Source organism: Mytilinidion resinicola, assembly GCF_010093595.1.
Source record: "Mytilinidion resinicola strain CBS 304.34 unplaced genomic scaffold BDZ99scaffold_25, whole genome shotgun sequence".
NCBI lineage: Eukaryota > Fungi > Ascomycota > Dothideomycetes > Mytilinidiales > Mytilinidiaceae > Mytilinidion > Mytilinidion resinicola.
In genome coordinates this window covers 18,794-37,300 of record NW_022985461.1, presented here as the reverse complement: position 1 = coordinate 37,300, position 18,507 = coordinate 18,794, and the positions used below count along the sequence as shown (strand labels likewise).

At 36.9% G+C, this 18,507-nt stretch overlaps 3 protein-coding genes across 3 annotated transcripts; 2 read left to right on the top strand and 1 right to left on the bottom strand.

Moving 5' to 3' along the window:
* Positions 1-139: 139 nt before the first annotated feature.
* BDZ99DRAFT_511849 (uncharacterized protein) lies at positions 140-2,518 on the bottom strand. The gene is made up of 5 exons (XM_033724586.1): positions 2,364-2,518; positions 2,137-2,303; positions 1,761-2,082; positions 663-1,697; positions 140-612 (listed from the first exon to the last, which is right to left on the bottom strand). The coding sequence occupies exons 1-5, from the start codon at positions 2,407-2,409 to the stop codon at positions 509-511; spliced, it is 1,674 nt and encodes a 557-aa protein (XP_033570647.1). The 5' UTR covers positions 2,410-2,518; the 3' UTR covers positions 140-508.
* A 358-nt stretch (positions 2,519-2,876) lies between these two features.
* Positions 2,877-3,506, top strand: BDZ99DRAFT_526165 (uncharacterized protein; the record flags this gene model as incomplete). Its single annotated transcript, XM_033726108.1, has 2 exons — positions 2,877-2,894; positions 2,958-3,506. The coding sequence occupies 2 exons, from the start codon at positions 2,877-2,879 to the stop codon at positions 3,504-3,506; spliced, it is 567 nt and encodes a 188-aa protein (XP_033570646.1).
* A 5,625-nt stretch (positions 3,507-9,131) lies between these two features.
* Positions 9,132-9,446, top strand: BDZ99DRAFT_399003 (uncharacterized protein; the record flags this gene model as incomplete). Its single annotated transcript, XM_033716108.1, has 1 exon — positions 9,132-9,446. A coding segment is annotated over one exon (315 nt), but the record flags the coding sequence as incomplete, so codon positions are not given.
* Positions 9,447-18,507: the final 9,061 nt, after the last annotated feature.

Genomic DNA, 18,507 nt, shown 5'->3' with positions numbered 1-18,507 from the left:
GAGCTTGCAAAGCATCTCCAGAGCTGCGGTTAGGACGTCGGAATATTACATAGCGGCCTCGCGTATTTTTGGTATCAAATCGCTCGAAAAAGACACCACATCACGTGCACGTATAGGCCACGCTTTTCCCGCACTTCCTCTCGGCTTCAATCAAAGCAGTCAGACTGCTTATCTCTCTTGTTTCGGGTATCGACGAGGTGTCATGGCCGTAAAGCAATCTATCGCGATAAGTCTATCCATACATGAGCAGGCTCAATTCAGAAGTTTTTTATTTCAAGACTTGCTAGTTGCAGATCTATAGGTTATCTCGATCATCACAACCGATGAGCGGCGCACAGACTATTACATACGGGCGGTGTGCGCTTGTCGCCCTCCCGGATGAGTTCTAGGTTACCAAGACCCATGCAGAGTATACGACCAGTGCATGATGTGTACTTGGTATATCTACAACGTGCTATACAGCATGCTTTTCTCCACCCCAGCCGATCCGTCGCCGTCGGTTGGAAATTTACCTCCGGGGCATGCCACGCCCACGACCTCTCAGAGCTCGCTGCGCCGCCCCGGGCGGAAGACCTCTCTGTGGCGCTTGCGGTTGTTGTGACTCTTGGTTCTCTAAGACTGAGTTAGCACGAGAATTATAGGTGGGAGTATGTTTTACGGACTTATCGTCTCATCCACGCTCAAGATCAGGCAAGCCGCTTCAGTCGCTGCCTGGATGGCATTAACCTTCACCAGACTAGGTTCCCAGACAAATTTCTCCATGTTGTTGGCAACGCCCTCGTGGACAAAGTCAACACCGGCCCACGTGTTGTGTTGCTTGTGTGCGAACCGGAGCTTGTTGAGGATATCCGTGGCATCAAATCCTGCGTTGTCGCATAGCTGTCGCGGGATCACCTCAAGCGCTTTCGCAAATGCTTTGATGATAGCCTGCTGCTTGTGTGGGATGTTGACGTTCGCGAACTGATGTAGGTAGAAAGAGATCTCCATCTCACAGGCACCACCACCAGCGACAATGTTCTTGTTCTTGATCGCACGCTTGACGATCATGATGGCGTCGTGCAGACTTCGCTCAACCTCTGCAATGAACTGCTCTGCGCCGCCGCGCAGCACTAGCGTACAGGTCTTTGCGGCAGGGCATCCCTCAAAGAAGTTGAAGCGCTCACCACCAATTTGGCGCTCCTCAAAACGCTCGCAGGTACCGAGGTGTTTGGCCTGGATATCTGAGCAAGTTGATTGAATGCTGGCTCCTGTTGCTTGGCAAACCCGCTCCAGATCATCGGATGCGACACGTCCGGCGCAGAACACATCCCGATCGGCAAAGTATTGCGTGGCGAGATCGCCGATTGGCAGTTTGCTGAGGACGACCTTTGCACCAGTCTTGTACAGAGCCTCCATCTTGTTAAAGATGATCTGCCACTCTGCATCCACGATAGCCTGGTATTCTGAAACTTGTTCCACCCTGACTTCCGCATTGTCCTTCTCACTCTTAAGCTCTAGCTCCACGTTGAGACATACGATCTTCGGGTCCTTGAAAGACTTCGGTTGCTGCTCGAATCCGGCATAGGAGAAGGTCTTCTTGAAAGCTACACCGTTCACGAACAGCGAGTCCTGTAGCGCACCGCCGGTAATCTTCTTGATACCGATGAGTTTCTCGTTCAGGTCGTCTTGGTCAAGAGACAGTACAGCGTCTACCACCACTGTTTTTGGCGCGCAGACGTTAGCAATCTGATCAGCTTATGGAGACAGGTAGAGTGGTTTACTTTTCGTGAAGAAGCCGGAATTCCTGTTGATCAGCTTGCTGCTCATAGCCGTCGCAGCAAGCTTTTGAAGGGTCTCTCTCTGGTTGGACTCCGCTGTGTCCACAGCAATCTCCTTGATTTTGTTGACAGCCATGTGCGAAGCTCGTCTTAAGCCCTTGATGATTGTCTGGCTGCTGACACCCTGCTCGACAAACTCTTTTATCTCCTTAAGGATCTCTCCGGCCAATACCACAACCGATGTCGTGCCGTCACCAACTTCTGCATCTTGAGAACGGGCGATGTCTGTGAGGATTCGAGCGGCCGGGTGGACGATGTCCAGAAGCTGCAGACTGAATTAGAACTTAGGTACATAAACAACGAAGGTCGCAGTGCTTGCCTTCATAACCGTGGCGCCATCATTCGTAATAGTCTGCTTGCCATTCTCATCAACTAGAAGTAGATCCCCGCCATATGGTCCCAGCGTGCTTTTGATTGTTTCCTGCACAGCAAGGCAAGCATTAATATTCGATATTATTTGTCCCCTCCCTTGGGCCTGGTCGGTCCCTGTAGAGCAGTTAGCATCGGGTGATGTTTTGTTCTAGGCAGCGCAGAGTGAAAACTAACCTTCCTTCAACACTATAATAGTGGGTGTTTGGCCTCCGAACGACATTCTGGAAGACGCCCACGGTATACGAGCTTGAAACCTGGTCTTCTGATATGACTCTGTCTTTTAAAGGCAGTATCTGGATCAGTGAGGGCGAAGTGGGGGAACAACCAAGCTATGTCACCACCAAAATTATCCGACGCGTTTTCCTTCACGTCGGAGCAGGTTTCCCCGGCCCGATGCCAAGCCGCCAACCTCCCTCTTCGAGGCTGAGTCTCCCTCACGGCATGATCCTCTAGGCAACATCACTGCAACATCTATCTACATGTTAATATTTCGCTATTGTTCTCCTATTTCATCTCGCACCTTTGTTTCTCATGGTCTATCTCGAAATCTCCCAACTTTCTATTCTCGTCTCTCGGTGCACATGACTGCAGCGTCAAGGTTACTTTCGCTGGCTGGCTCGGAGTAGAAGCCCAGCAAATCAGACAGCCTTTCTTTTGTTCTGACTCCTTCGCGTTTCAGCTTTCATTATGGGCTTCTCAAGAAGAGTGAGTTGCCTAAAATGTCGGGTCATCTTCAGAAGATCATAGGACTAACCAATCCAACCGTAGCATCCGTCACCTCATGAAGAAGACGTTACAGGTGCTTTAGACACCGTGAAGAAACGACCAGATCCAGGACACCGAAGCTCGGCGGGCATCACGACCTTGGATGAATGCCCGCCTTTCTTACGACTTCCAGTGGAGATTCGTCATGAAATTTTCCGGTATATCGTCCCAAGTTCTCCCCAGAGTTTTCGCCTTTACGCAGACTGCGATGCTACAGCCGCGAGCGCAAAATGGAATCGCAAACCGAGTCCCCATCCAGATAAGATGGCATTAGCGATTCTCCGAACTAACCGAATGATCTACCATGAGGCCTTGTCTGTGTTGTATTCCGAGCATCAGTTCCATTTCATCGGCTTCAATTACCTTCCTGTATTGGACTTCATCCGTCGATTGAGTCCGGACGCCAAAAGCTTAGTCCGACAGGTTCGATTGACCATGCTTGCGGACCGACAAGGACAACAGCCAGCGAATCATGATGTCTTCTGTACAGTAATACATGACTTCTTACCGGGTCTAATAACATTGCGGGCGGACCCTTGGGTATTCCTGTAAACGACGTGTCTCTTGAGACCTCTCGCTAAACCGGCGCTACTCCTTTTTATCACGTTTAACGCTTACATCGCCTCGCCATATGTTTGTGTGCTCTCATTTACGAGTTCTTGTGATGCTTCTATCGAGTCTCCATAATCCAGCATCCTGCCGCCGAATTTAGGCAAGGTCGAAGGTGCTAGTCATCGCCCTTTTTTCCAAACGAGCTACTCCACAAGGTAGTGTTCAGCAACCCAAAGATGCGCCTTGAAGAAACTCACGCATTGCTGAGTTAATACATGTAAATCAGCGACTTGGCATTGTATCTGAAATGAGCATCAATTGTTTCTCCTTTGTGTCAGGCGTGCATTGGAGGGCGCAGACTTAGAAGATTGGGGTCACTTTTCACGAACTATTTTCTTGATTTATATCGGGATGCATGGCGAGGAATCTATTCCAATATAGATTGAATTGGTTGGCATTCGTTTCAATATTCGGATATTGAGAATGGCTCTTGAGAATGGCAATATAGTTATTGGACCTACTGGAAGCCTTGCAGAAACACACTCTAGTGGCCATGTTCAAGATATCACCTCTAGAAATCACACGAAGGAGTAAGCAGAGGTAGATAGTATATGACTGTGTGTTGTTTTCGAACTAACTTGTCCCACGATCCTACCTTTGTAGTTACCCTTATAATGCTGTACCCCACCAACCCACACACGCCCCCTTGCTCAGATCGCCTCAACAACGCGCTCTGGTGCTTTTTCCGACGCTCGACTGGGGATGATGCGAGCACGTCATCATAGCTACTTCGTAAACTCTCACTGCAAGCGAATTAGCAAAACGAACGGTGCAAAGCCAAACATACAGAAGGAGTAGACCTTGTTCGACTCAAGGAGTGCGAAACGCGTCCCGATGGATTTTTCGGACAAACGCACTCCAAATAGGTAATTTCTTCGTCTCCCGAACTTGCTGCGGCCCTAAAACAGGTAGTACGATATCCCAATGTGCACCCAAGCAATTTCCTTTCCCGTTCAGGAACCTGAGCTGTGGCTGTGCTGGGTAAGCGCATGCTGAGCCAAGACTGAGCGCATCTGAGCCGAGACTGAGCAGCTTGTTGGAACCCAGTTTTGGGCCCTGTATTCAACAGGAGTGTTGAGACTAGGGTCCTCACCTTGCCTCAGAAGGCCCATTTCCGGGCCCATAGGCCTGCCAGGTTCCAGTTTCAGGGCTCCAATTCTTGAGTAAACTTACCCTCCAATGGAAAACAGCACAAGGCCACTTTATCATCCATGCTGTCACGGCGCAGGGGCGGTCGGGACCTAGCTAACTCAGGCAGACAGGGGCGAGGTAATGACAATTGAATTGCTACAGATCCTATGCGTGCTGACAGACAGCAGAATAACAAGACGTAGCTCGAAGAGCTACGAAGGTCCTCCGGGGCGCTTGCAAGATATTCTGTCGCTAAGCCGCTACAGCTGGAGTATCTTAACTCCGTTCCGGCACGCTATCAAGCTCTACAAGTTGCGGCAGTATGCAGCAGCGTGCCGCAGTACACAGCAGTATGCAGCAGTATGCAGGAGTACGCAGCAGTATGCAGCAGTTTTTGGTAATCTGCAGGAACCTTTAGTTCTTGATCCAAGCCGTGACAGTACTCCCCTCCTTAAGGCCAAACTCTGTTAAGGCCTAAGGACCAGGCTTATCAGGGTATCAGCGATGGAAGAATTGGATAGCTTCCTCAGCATGCTCCAGGTAGCTGGCAGGCTCTTTAGTAACCTTGTTATAACCAGCCCACTTAACAGTGTACTTCAGTTGGGGGGCCCCACGTCCTCAATGCTTCCACCAGGAGTCAATAACCTCCTCCACCTCCCATTCCTCTAGGCTGTCAATTTCAACAGGTGGCGGCGGGTCCTAACGCTGCCCAGGCAGCGGGTCCTTAGCAGCGGGTCTTAACAGGCTAACATAGAACACATTGTAAATCTTTATACTTTTAGGCAGTATTAGAAAGTAAGTATATAGGCTAACAACCCTTTTAATATAGAAGAGACCTAGATTCTTTTAATCTAGCTTCTTTTATAGGCGGGTAGTCTTAATATTTCTAGCGTTAAGCTATACTATATCCCCTACTTAGTAGTTTCTAGCAGGGTGTTAAGTCCAGTTTACTGCGTTTTTATACCTAGTATATATAATAGTAAGTTTAGACTTTAGGTACTTAGTAATCTTCTCTATACGGCTGGCAAATTTCTTAGTATTTTTAGTAGGCTGTTAATAGGATAGTTCTATAGGTTTAAATTTTAAGTATAGGTAAAAGGTATAGTTAGCAAAGAATAGGGAGAGCTACGTGCTCTTAGAAGTGGCAGTATTAATTGCAAATTTGCTTAGCAGCAGCTAGGAGTTTTAATTATTTTATAGGTATAATATATAGGCTCGCAGGTACTATTCTAGGATAGTATTAGCTCTTTTAGATTAGCTATCTATTTCTAGGTAGTAGGTAGTTAATAGTAGGTAGTTAATTACTAGGCAATAGGTTAGGTATTTCTAGAACTTAGCTATAAACTAGAATTTTTAGTTAAATATAATAGAAACTAGTAGGCTATATAACTTCTAAACGTATTCTAGAAATAGAATAGTAATACTTTTAGTATTATAAGTTCTATTGTAAGTAATAAAGTGTTTTATTTTAGTTAGCTAGTCTACTACTATAAAAATAGCGTTTTTTTTCTTCTAAGTTTTAGGTAGATATATAATAAAGTCTATTATTATATTGCGCTATAGTTTTTTAGGTATAGGTAGTAGCTTTAGGACTTTTTAGTATACTAGCAGCTAGTAAAGAAATATAAAGTAATTTATATAGAAGATATTAGTTATATTAATATATAGAAGTAATACTATATAGATATAGAATAAGGCTAGACTAGCTAGATAGTAAACTTTATACAGCTAATATAAAAACCTAGCGCAGCTAAAAGATAAAGTAATTAAGCTAAAAAATAAAGTAATTAAGCTAAAAAATAAAGTAATTAAGCTAAAAAATAAAGTAATTAAGCTAAAAAATAAAGTAATTAAGCTTAAAAATAAAGTAATTAAGCTAAAAAATAAAGCTAGTAGGTAGAGGCCAGCTAAATAATAGATATCTAAGTATAGCTATTATACCCCCCTAGGTTATAGCGTAGCTATAACCTATATAGAACACGTAATAAGAAAAGTAGAAAAAATAAGAACAGTAATATAGATAGGAAAAGCAGCGGCGCAGCCGTAGTTATAGCTATATATTACGGCGTAACTATAGCGCCGTGTTAAAGCTTATAGGTAATATCTATAAGACCTAGCTATTTAATAAATTTCTTATATTTTTAATAATTTAGAGCTTTTATAAAGCTGTTAGCTATTATAGTAGCTATAGGCGTCTATTTAATATTAATATTATTTCGTTATATTTACTAGCGCAGCTAAAGATAATATATATCTATATACTTAAGCTTAGTTTATAATTAAAGCCTGTAAGTAGTAAGAATTTAAATAGTTTATATATTATCGCACTTAATTTTATAAGGCTTTTTAAGCTTAAGCTATAGGCTTATAAATAGTTACTACTAATATATTAATTTGCTTATAGCGTATAGAAGCGCTATAAGCTCCACCTCTATTAATAATTTTATAATAGATTTCTACTAAGTTGCTTTCTAATTAATAGGGCCTCTAAATAGCTTAAAAATATAGCCTTTAGAGGAATATCTTATAACTAAATTATTTATAAATAATATATTACTAGCTTATATAATTACTGCAGGCGCATTACTACTATATTTAATTGCGTAATATTTTATTTAATATAAATATATAATAAGGCTATCTATAGCTTATTAATACGCTATAAATAGATTTATAAGGAATTTTATAAGCTTTAAAACTATATATAATATATTAGGGCGTGTTATTACTAATAGGTGCCTTATAGCGCCGATTTTTCGTTAATATAGGTGAATTTCGCCAGGTATTACTTATTTCGCGTTATATATAAGCTCTGCTATACTTAATAGCGTATATACCTATTAGTAGCTTTTAAGCTTATATTATATAGCGATTTTTACAATTTAGGAATTTTAGTAGAGCTATAGCTTTTTATACTTTTAGTTCTAGATTATGCGAATTTTTAGAAACTATTTAAGCTCTAGAAATTCCTTTATTTTATATACGGCTAATAAATAGGCGCGTAGTTTATTAAGTTTTATACTATTTTTCTTATATACGTATACTAACGTATTCCACCACCGAGCCGGCCAAACCACCGAGCCGGCTACTTTTCCTTGGCACAACCAACACTATATTCACACAGCAATGCATTAACAATGCAGCGATTATCTATCTTAGCAAGAAGGCAGTATTAATCTCGCGCTTTAAGCCTTTACCTCTGGTTAATTTAGGACTATACGACGCGCTGCAGCAGCCTTTAATATACGACATCAGCGGCTCTCTAATCGGCTCTACGGAATCACGTTTTAACCTTAATTACGACTAAACTGCCTAAAGCTCACTGCGACCGAAGAGCACACAATTATACAATATATCCTTGACCTAGACTCGCGAGGATTTGCGCCCCGGTTGTGTAAGGTGGCAGATATAGCAGATAAAGTACTGGCTGCGCGTGGTAGGATACTAGTAGGCAAGAACTGGACTTAACAGTTTATATCTTATATAAAGGAGCTTAAAATAGCTTTTAATTAGGTAAAGAACTGCTAGAGAATACTCTAGGAAGACCTAGAGGTTATTAATATATAGTTTACTCTCGTGCAAGAGACTATAGCTAAGTATAGCGTCTACCTAGATAACATCTACAACTTTAATAAAACTGGCTTTTAAATAGGTATAATTAGCATAATAAAGGTTGTTACAGGTTTAGAGAAATATATAAGGCCTAATCTTATTTAACTAGGCAACTAAGAGTAGATTACAGTTATCTAGAGCATCTATACTGCCGGATATATAACCCTACTATTTATTATCTATAAAAAACGCATTTATATCTCTATATAGTATAAAAAAGCAGAAATACTATATAATTAGAAGCTCTCTATCTCTAAAAACAGCTGGACTAATAATAAGCTTAGTTTTAAGTAGTTAAAGCACTTTAATATATATATAAAGGCGCGTTAGGTAGGGTTATACAGGTTGCTAATTTTAGACGGCTATAAAAGCCACCTTAACTAAGATTTTAAGGATTATTATATTAAATAATAAATCCTTACCCTCTATATACCTGCGCATTTATTATATATACTTTAGCTACTTAATATAGTGTGCTTTTTACTATTAAAGCTAAAGTACTCTTAACGCATATAAGACTTAGCACGCCAACGCGTCTACTATATTAATAAAAAAGGCTTCCTACCAGCCTTTAAAAACGCGTTTTTTAATATATTTATATATAAGAACTATAAGAAGGCCTTTAAGGCCTCTAGATTAGTTCCTATTAATATGTAGGTAGTTTTTAATTGCCTTAATATACGGTTATAGACCCTACTACTAGCACCCCTACTAGAAACACTATAGCAATTAAAAACCCTAAGCAATATATATAAATTTAGATTATAGTTAAGGCTAGTAAGCAATTCCTTTATACGGTTACTAATAACCGCCTAAAAAGGCTTCTTAAAGCTTATTAAAGGAGCCAAAGAAATGCTATACAAAAATATACTTATTAAAGCCCGGGTTAAAGAGCTTAAAGAGCAACTAGCAGAGATAACTAAGCGTAAAGGTTGTAAAAAAAAGCGAATCCAGACTGGCGGTATAATAGAGTATAGTACAGCAGCGTTGTATATAGCTGCTAAAGTGTCTAGAGTATCTAATCCACGGAAAAAGGTGGGTAGTAGAGATGGTGCAAATAGGGCTCTACCAGCTCAACGGCGCTGTAGAAACTGTGGAGAGGCTGGGCATAATGCGCGTACGTGCAAAAAGGATTAAGAAGCTTCTTCTAAATCTAATCTAAGTGTGTCGTACATAAGTTCTATAGCTAGTTGCGAATAAATTGACTGCGCGCACATGGTGTTGGTTGTGCCAAGGAAAAGTGGCCGGCTCGGTGGTTTGGCCGGCTTAGTGGTGGAATACGTTATAAGATTATTAATATAGAAGAATATAAGCAATTTATTTAAAGCCTAGATATAGTTCTTATCTATAATTAAATATAGGCCGAATTTCGCAAGCGTTACTATTAAATTATTATACTATAGAAGTAGTAAACAGCGTAAGCTATATAGAGCTTAAAAAAGTAAAAGGTATTACCCTAGCTATATAAATCTATTAGGATATTTAATATATATAGTTTTATTAAAATAGCTATTTATAAAGGCTAAAAATACGTCTATTTACTAGGTATTAAGGTTAAATACAGCAATTAATAATATAATATAATAGAAGGCTTATACTGCTAACGTTGCTGTATATATATTTTTTTTACTTACTACTTATAGATTGCCTCTAATAATAAGCCGTGCCTTAAATTTTATAAAAAAGCTATTATTATTAAATTTATATATAAACACCTATATTAGTAGGATTAGTTAAGATTTTACTATATTTTACGGCATAAATTTAAACGTATTATAGCTAATAATTATTGTATATTCTATAGTAGCAGCTTATTTAAATTCTTTTCTAAATCTATACGCACCTAGGTTTTTCTAGAATTATAGCGGCGGTGGAAGTTCGTTATAATACAGCCTTAATTGCTGCTTGCTTATAGCTAAGAATGCTATATAATAGTAAGTATATATAGCTATAGTTATATTAGGCTCGTGTATTAGTATATATATTGCATTTATAGCTATATTAAAGCCACGGCTTTTCCTAGCGCCTTTCTACTATTTTAGAGCTTAATTTATAGATTATAATAACAATTTATTAAAATTATAGCTAGCTACTGCTAGCCGCTATTACTAAAAACGAAATAGTAGCTCTAGCGCGGTATTAAGGGCTAAATTTAAAGCTATATTTAGTATAGTATCTAGCGCAGTATCTAATACAGTATTTAGCGCAGTATTTAGCGCAGTATCTAGCGTAAACTTAGGGGTAAACTTAGGGGTTATACGATTTTTAAAGCTGTATATTTTTATACTTAATTTAGCTTTATAAAATAGCTTATATATATATAGCGTAGCTACTATACTTTCTATATATAATTAGTTACTATAAAAATTCTTACTTTTACTAATCCTTTTTTTATTCTTTATAAGTATACTTCTGCTAATACTATAAAAAGGCAATATAATAGCCTATAGGTTTATAAATAATACTAATATTCTTATATTTAGTAGAAGTATAGAAGAAAACTATAGGGCAATTAAAAGTGCGTATATATAGTGTATAAAGTAGGCGAAAAAGTATAGTATAGTATTTACCCCGGATAAGTATTACCTTATATACTTTATAAGGCGCTATTTAAATATAGTAAATATAAAGGCTATAGTAAATATCTAGGGCTTTATAGAAGGCCTAATTATAGAGCTCTATATTATTATTATTATTAAATTCTATTACGCTGGTGTAGCTCCTGTTAGGGTTTATACAGCTGTTTTATCTAGGCTAGTTTATAAGAAAAAACCGTTTGCTGCTATACAGCGTTCGGATGAAAACCCCGTCCTCTGCGGTATATAACGCTAAGCGCTCTTTTTATTATTATATAGCTATTAGGGATATATAGTAAATCTATTAAGTCTACTATAGAATAAGCTATTATAATACGTTTTCCTAAATCTATCCGGGTTTTATAGTCTAGGTATATTATATCTAGCTAGCTAAATATATAGCAAGTTATAAATATAAAGCTACCTGCCTAGCTTCCTTACTATAGTTTTCTATATAGAGTGCTTCTATAGTATCTAGCCTAGATTAAACTATCTCCCGCCTGTATATACCTAATTTACTTCTTAAGCCTATTTTATAGCTTACCTCTACCTTTTAATAGACTAATATACGTATTTGTTTTTTCGGGCTATATAAATAGTATTACTAGTAAGGTGTTAATCCTTCTTCCTATATAATAGCCGCTAGTAAAACGGGAAGGCCGTAAAAAATATATATACTTCCTATTCTATAGAGGTGCTATATAGGCCTAGCCCGCGCAGCTATATAAAATAGGAAGTATACACGTATACTTCCTACTATATTCTTACTATATAGAGGTACTATATAAGCCGGAGCTTATACAGCTATATATAAAAGAACTAAAATAGGAAGAATATATATATACCTTATATACTTCCTATTTTACTAGCGCCTATTATAAGTCTACTAGGCATCCGTAAAGGCCTAGAGCTAACTATTACTGCTATTATATACCACGCCCTACAGCCGCCAGCCCGGGCACTGGCAGCCCCTTTATATTACCTGTAATATTTTTATAATAATAGGCTAACCGTGTTTTATAGATAAAAGGTTACTATAATAACTTAACGCCGCGCAGCTATTACCCCTTATTATCTACTAACTAAACTGCTACTATTTTTACTTTTACTTTTCTAGTTCTTTTAGTTCCGGTATTATTAGGTTATAAATATAAGGGCTTCTAATATAGCCGGTATAAAGGTGTTCTATTATCCTATTAAAATAAAAACCTATTACTTTGCTAGTAAATATAGGTATTAGGTGTAGCCCTAGGTTAGTATTCTAGGTAATAGGATATTAAATAGTTATAGACAATAACCCTTTATTTATCTTCCTATTATTTATAGGTATTAAGTTTAGTAGTAGTAAGCTGCTAAAACCTGTAAAAACTCTGCTATTCTAGCGGTGTTAAGAACGACGTTTCTAAAAACAACCTCTAGCTATAACGCAACGCCGCTGCACTAGTAATAAACGTAATTCTTACTTTTATACAGGCCTTGCAGTTTAAACAAGACGGAAAGGAACGCCCGTATAATAATACGGGTTGAATCACGATTTTAGTATTTCTTTTTAGAGCTCTATATACTTAGAGTTTAGGTAGACTTTTATATTTAAATAGGGCCCGTATATATATATTATAAAGGAAAAGGCTATAGTATAAATAAAAGCCTTTATATAGCTAATAGTATTAATATAGGGCGTAAGCTTCTAAAAAGCATAGTATATATACTTAGTAGTTATTAAGCCGGTTCTTATATATAAGTATACTACCTAGTTTCTAATACTAGGTATAAAGGAATAAATTAGTAAAGTAAAAATTAAATAACTTAAAATAGCCTAAAACTACTGCCTTTATACTATTATAGGGGTGTATAAAATAATAAATATTAAAACGCTTAAATATAAAACCTTTTACCCTTTTTTAAGGCTTAAGCTAGAAGAACTTATAGTAGCGTATACAAACTGCACGCGCGTAGGCTAGGCTAGAAAGTATATTAAAACTATATACTACACTATTAGAAATACTATTAGAAGATACTATAAGCCTAGGAAAATACCTAAATATAAGCTAAGCCGGCGTAATATACTAAAGAGGCTTATAGTTAAGGCTATAGCACTAGCCCTAAGGTATAAAGGGCAGTTAGATAACTTATATAAGCTTTTAAAATAAAAAGTAATATAGGAAGTATATAAGGAAAGGTAGAAAAATAAATAGAAGGCCTATAAAAAGAAATAAAGGGGCTTTTTTACGCCGGCCCTTAATATAAAATAGAATAAAAATTAGGCAACTAAATACTATAAGCTTATAAAAGCTAAAAGCTTAATTATTATACTTTTATAAATAGAATATATAAGGCTTAATATATACCTGCACTATATAAAAGTGCCTAATTACCCTTTATATTTTTACAGGAAAAACACGATGTAATTAACCCTATAGCATCTTAGAAATATAACCTAAGGAGGGCCCCTAGGGGCTATCTAAGGCCCTGCAAACAATTATACGCAGCCTTAAAGCCCTATAAGTAGTGCCGGCGGCGTCGCAGTAGGTATACTGCGAATTGCGACCCCTAACACGCAGCCGCCCTAGTAACAGCATTAATAACAATAATAACAACGCTAAAACTAATACTAAAACCCGAAGCCTATTAAGAACATCTACTAGGACGTTTAAGACCTTATTAACAAAGCACACGGCATATAAGACCTCCTGCGGAATAAGCTAATCTAATCCTTTAAGATAAATGCGATCGTCTAAACCCTTTATAACTTTGCAGAACACGTTCTATTCGGCCTTTCGGATACTGCAAATAACCTACGGCAGACACTATAGAAAAAGCTAATAAAGATAATAAAGAATATAAAAAAGAAGGTACACGCGTTATTAACGTATAGGAAGACGTATACTGCAGCAGCAGCAGCAGCAGTAGCAGGTATAATACTATTAGCTATACTAAGCGGTATAGCTGCGCAATATAGAAAGGCAGTAGGAAATAGGCAGTATATAGGGCAACCTATAAATATCTATAAAATTACTATCTATATTAAGGATAATAATAAGCGAACTATAACTATAGCAGATATAAATATAACTATTACCTAGAAGCTTTAAGCAGCCGGACTACCGGATATAATAAAGATTAGCGGTATAAAGAAGCTATAAAGTAGAAATATTAAGGTATATATTACGGATAAGGCTATAAAAAAAGCACTGCTTAAGAAAAGGGAATAGGTGCAGGTGCTGGGCAAGACGGTATATATATAACTGCCCGCAGTGCTAATAAAGGTGCATAGAGTACCTAAAAACTTAAACCTGGAAAGCTAAACACTTAAAGATAATATTATTAGGGCTAACGCAATAATTAACCTAGGCCTAGTTATTAAAAAGATAATATAGAAGAATAAAAAGGGTATTAAAGCTGCGCGAGAGAACCTAGGCCGACACGCTAGCTTAATTATTACTAGCGTGCGCATAGAAGTAATAGCAGATAAAGCTATTATAAAGGGATTTATAATAAATAGATAATTACTAATAGCTTTAAAATATAAAGCAGGCTTTATAGCTATATAGTGCTTTAGATACTAGAGCTATAGGTATATTATAAAATACTATAAGAAGAATATCCGATATATAGTATACGCAGGGGAATATAATATAAAATAATACACGGTAATAGACACTAAAAAGTGCGCTAACTATAAAAGAAACCACCTAGTATATAGTGCTAAATATAGTATAAGGAAAGGGGCCTAGCTATAGGCTATATTAAAAAGGTGGGCGACGCTATACTAATATAATACTAATAAGGGGCCGAGCTTATATACGCCCTATACCCTGCTAAAGGTATATATAACCTTAACCTAGTCTAGGAAAAAAAAAGCTGCTAATAATAATACACGCAAAGGTAGTATAGAACTAGGGCTAGCGCTAATAGTACTAAAAAAAGTAGGACAACTAAAGATATTTAAGTATTCTAATAAGAACCTAAGCTAGCTAAAAATTAACAGAATAATATAGACTGCTTATTTAACGCAGTAATCTTCCTATTAAACGCCTTTTTAGATACTATATACTTCTCGCTTTATATTACTATTCTTATAGCCTCTAACCTAGTTAACTTAATTAATAATATATAGAGATATAGATAGACTTTTATAACTTAAAACTATTACCTAAGTACCGTCCTTACAGGAAGATAATATAAGCTAGCAACTACGCACTAAAATAGGTGCAGCAAACGCTGCAGATACTATAGACATAGTTTAATATTAGAATAACTTAGTATACTTACTATTATATAGTATAATATTAATAAGAGCCGTAAGACCTAAAGGGAGTTCCTAGAAAAAGCGGAGAAAGCCTAGCCTTAACTGCTAGTGCTAGTAATATAAAAGCTATAAAAGAATATATAGTAATAAAAGTATATAATACTCTATATAAAGTCCTATTACCTTTTATATAAAGGAAGCCTATATATAAAAACGTGTATATATATTAATAAGAACCTTAATATTAACTAGTAGTTAGTAGAGCACTACTTACTAAACCTTATTACCCTTTCTTTCTATACTAGTAGAAAGGATATCTAAATTTATAATATCTATAACCCGAAACTAAACGGAATTATAGCTGCACTACTTCTACTGCTAAATAATAATAATATAGAGCATGTTTTTATAGGTAATATAAACCTATATTACCTATTATAGGGAGAAATATAAGTAATAAACACGGAGGAGTAAGCGGAGGAGCTTATCCGCATTATAATAGAAGCAGGAATAGACCTAGCTATAGAGAAAGGTATAGAAATATAGGTAAGAGGAATATTATAGTCTATAATTAACTTTATATTTATAATAAAATAGCTAATAGAATAAACTACTTTCTATATAGTATAAAAGGAATAGAACTGTAATTTAGATTACCGCCCTATATATATAGAGTTTAATATTACCCTACTAAGCGCAGTAGAATAGCTATAACATCGGCTGTAGAAAAATACTAACTAGAAAAAAGCGCGGGAGCACCTCTAAACCTAGCTAAATAAGCTAGACAACTAGAATAACTTTTAAAATATAAAGAAAAACCTTAATAAATTTACATACCTTTTCTATAAATATATACAGGCTATAATTGCTGCTATAGTGCCTATTATAAGGCTATTAAAATAGGCATCGCCGGTATAGTTAGAAAAATACTTAGAGAAAGTATATAAAACTAGGAGGGCGTATAGAATATAGCGCTTATCGCGATTTATAAAAAACTAGATATTATAATTAAGAATATTCTTTTAGCGCTAATAGGAACTGCCTTAGATAAAGCCCCGGGTATTATAGGGATTACTAATAGGTTTCTTAAGAAGTGCGAAATACAGCTAGCGCCTACGCTGGCTTAGTTTTTTATAAGGTGCCTATATAAAGGATACTATTTTTAGCCGTTTAAAAATTCTATTATAGTAGTGCTATATAAGCCCTAGAAAGCGTCCTATATAACAGCAAATACCTATAGGCTAATCGCCCTGCTAGAAATAATAGGTAAGCTATTTAAATAAATTATAGCTATGCGGCTATTAAAAATTGCGGAAGAAAAGAATATACTTTTACCTAGTTAAATAGGGGCACGACTAGGATATTTAATATAGATAGTACTTAAGCTTTTTACTAAATAAATCTATACTATATAGAGAGGAAACCTATAGCTTATAGTATTACTTTTTAGCCTAGATATATTAGGGGCGTTCGACTATATATTATATAAATATATAATATATAACCTATAGATTTAATAAGTACCGGAGTAGATAGTTAGATTTATAAAGTCCTTTTTATAGAACTGTACTATAAGGCTTACTATTAAAAACTTTATAGTAGAACCTATTATAGTTACTATAGGAATACTACAGGGCTTTTTCCTATTACTAATACTTTTCCTTTTTTTTACTAGCACGCTTCTACTAATACTATAGTATAGTAATATAATAGCCTATAGGTTTATTAATAATATAAATATTTTTATATATAGTAAAAGTATAGAAGAAAACTGCAGGGCTATTAAACGGGCGCATAACTAGTATATAGAGTGGGCAAGAAAGTATAAAACAGTTTTTACGCTAGATAAATACTACCTAATATACTTTATAAGAGCCCGCAAGTTTATTAATATAAAAGCTATAGTTAATATATAGGGCTTTACTAAAGGCCCTATAATAGATCTAAAAATACTAAAGGTTTAGGTAGATTCTAAACTTAAATAGGGCCCGTATATTAATACTATAAAAAATAAAGCTATAGCCTAAATAAGGGCCCTTATAAGGCTTACAGTGTTAACCTAAGGCGTAAGCTTCTAAAAGGCACGTATAATATACTCGGCGGTTATTAGGCCTGCTATTATATACGGATACACCTCCTAGTATACTATACTAGGTATAAAAGAGCAGATTAGTAAGATAAAAATTAAGCAGCTTAAAATAGTATAGAACTAGTGCCTTTATACTATTTTAGGGGTATATAAAATAATAAATATTAGGGTAATAGAGTATAAAATATTATACCCTCTATTCCGGCTAAAGCTAGAAAAACTTACAGTAGCCTACGCAGACCGCATATATAAAGGGCCAGCCCGCAAGTATATTAAAACCTAATATAGCCGTATAAAAGAAACGGTCTATACTAAATACAGGCCGAAAGGAACACTATAGTACGGCCTAAGCAGGCGCAACGAACTCTATAAGCTCGCGGTAAAGGTATTACGGCTAGCCGTATAATATAAAGGCGAATCGGAAGAATCCTATAGGCGCACGAGGCGTGGCATAATCTAGGATAAATACGAAGAGAAGTAGAAGAAGGAATAGGAAGCCTACCGTAAAAAACTACGCTAAGAACCCCTAATACTAGCACTCGACACTAAATAGAGTAAATAACAAGAGGCACTATATAAAGAACTTACGAAGGTAGAGAGCATAATTATTATAAACCTACGGACGGAGTATATAGGGCTTAACGGTTACCTCCACCGTATAAGAGTGCCCGGCCACCCAACGCCGGCATACCCTTGCGGGCATAGCCTCTAATCCCTAAAATATATTGTAATAAGTTGCGGAAAACATATTAAAAGCAGGGGCGAGCTATTCTAAAAGGCTAAGATAAGGACGTATAAACAGCTCTACAGAAGCTAGAAAGGAAAAAAGGCCGTGGCCTAATAGCTTCTCTAAAGAACAGACCTCCTGCTATACCTTTCGGTGGCTAGAAAAATAGCAGAGGCGGAGATATAGGTATTCCACCTTCTATAACTTTATATAACTATGCATACTACGCATACTACGTATACTATGCATACTGCGTATACTATATATACTACGCATACTATGCATACTATATATACTACGTATACTACGCATACTATATATACTACGCATACTACGCCGCCTATATTACGCACCTACCTAATAGCTATATCTACCTGTATACCGCAGCCCTTATATATATCGCAGCCTATACAGCACTACCCCTATATATATTATTTAATTTAAGGACCAACGCCTTAATAAAGGGCACGCGTGCGAAATAACAGCACGCGTGCCCTTACGCTAATCCTAAACCAGCTTACTACTCCGGAATTAACTCGACCCGCGCCTAGGAGGAC

Excerpts from the sequence above, each read along its gene's own strand:
- BDZ99DRAFT_511849 (XM_033724586.1), bottom strand. The coding sequence starts at position 2,409 with ATGTCGTTCGGAGGCCAAACACCCACTATTATAGTGTTGAAGGAAG. Across the intron at positions 2,304-2,363 it reads TATTATAGTGTTGAAGGAAG|GGACCGACCAGGCCCAAGGG; the intron begins GTTAGTTTTCAC and ends ACTGCTCTACAG. Across the intron at positions 2,083-2,136 it reads ATGGCGCCACGGTTATGAAG|CTTCTGGACATCGTCCACCC; the intron begins GCAAGCACTGCG and ends TTCAGTCTGCAG.